This window comes from Trypanosoma cruzi, genomic scaffold, assembly GCF_000209065.1.
Source record: "Trypanosoma cruzi strain CL Brener 1047053517021 genomic scaffold, whole genome shotgun sequence".
NCBI classification, from domain to species: domain Eukaryota; phylum Euglenozoa; class Kinetoplastea; order Trypanosomatida; family Trypanosomatidae; genus Trypanosoma; species Trypanosoma cruzi.
In genome coordinates, this window is record NW_001849471.1 from 92,843 (window position 1) to 93,846 (window position 1,004).

Below are 1,004 nucleotides of genomic sequence, written 5' to 3' on the forward strand. Positions count from 1 at the left end.
GAGTACAAGAAAGGCTACAGAGGAGTCGCAGTAGTTCCGGTCCCTCTTCTGGCGGACAATTACGCATACTTGATTTTGAGTTTTGCGACGAAAAAGTGTGCTGTGGTCGATCCAGCTGACCCCAAACTCGTAATGTACATGCTGACCGTTGTCCGATACTTAACCGGGGTAGAATTCGTACTGACGGACATTCTTACCACTCACAAACATTGGGATCATGCTGGGGGGAATCTGGAGTTCATGCAGCATTTACAGAACAAGAGTGATGCAGAGATCACAGAACTCTTGGATGCTCAGTTGAAGATTTATGGTTCCGCAATTGACAATCCTCATGCGTGTACCAACTTTGTAGAGGACGGCAATGTGCTGACGGTTGCTGGTGGGGGCGTGACGGTTGCTGTGTTTTCTTCCCCTGGACACACCGTTGGCTCCGTTATGTTCCTTTTAGGAGATGCTCTCATGGATTCTGATGTTCCACAGCGCTTGGCACTTTTCACTGGAGATTGCATCTTCTGTGGAGGTTGCGGTGCCATGTTTGAGGTGACGACCGTTGATGAAGTTATACAGACACGGGATTTGTTTTTTAGTCATCGGATGCGAACGCATCCGACAAATAATAAAATGTTCTCAGCGGACGATGTTTTGGTGTACGTGGGGCATGAGTACACAGAGCGTCTGGTGGCAGAAATTTTGAGACTGCATGAGAGGGATTCAGGCAAGGAAGAGACCAATGTGGAGCTGCGGGATTATCTCCAGACATTGCGCGCGGCCATGCGAAGCGCACGCATGCTGCGCTCCAAACGTCAATTAGACGAAATCAGCGTCTCCGTACCTTTTGGGGATAACACCAAAAGTCCCTGGAGCCTTCCAGCCTGCACGGTGCCGTCAACTTTGGCTATTGAAAAGAGGACCAATCCTCTATTGACAGTTAAACGGGCCGTCTTGGAGGACCTCCGAGAAGGCGAATTCTTTGCGAACAAACTACAAACAATCATTTATGCTTC

The 1,004-nt window shown here is 49.0% G+C and overlaps 1 protein-coding gene across 1 annotated transcript, besides 1 other annotated feature; it reads left to right on the plus strand.

The window, feature by feature from the left end:
- Nucleotides 1-1,004, plus strand: Tc00.1047053495369.10 (hypothetical protein, conserved; the record flags this gene model as incomplete). The annotated part of the gene is made up of 1 exon (XM_797050.1): nucleotides 1-1,004. A coding segment is annotated over one exon (1,004 nt), but the record flags the coding sequence as incomplete, so codon positions are not given.
- Nucleotides 1-1,004: a sequence feature (heterozygous, non-Esmeraldo-like haplotype).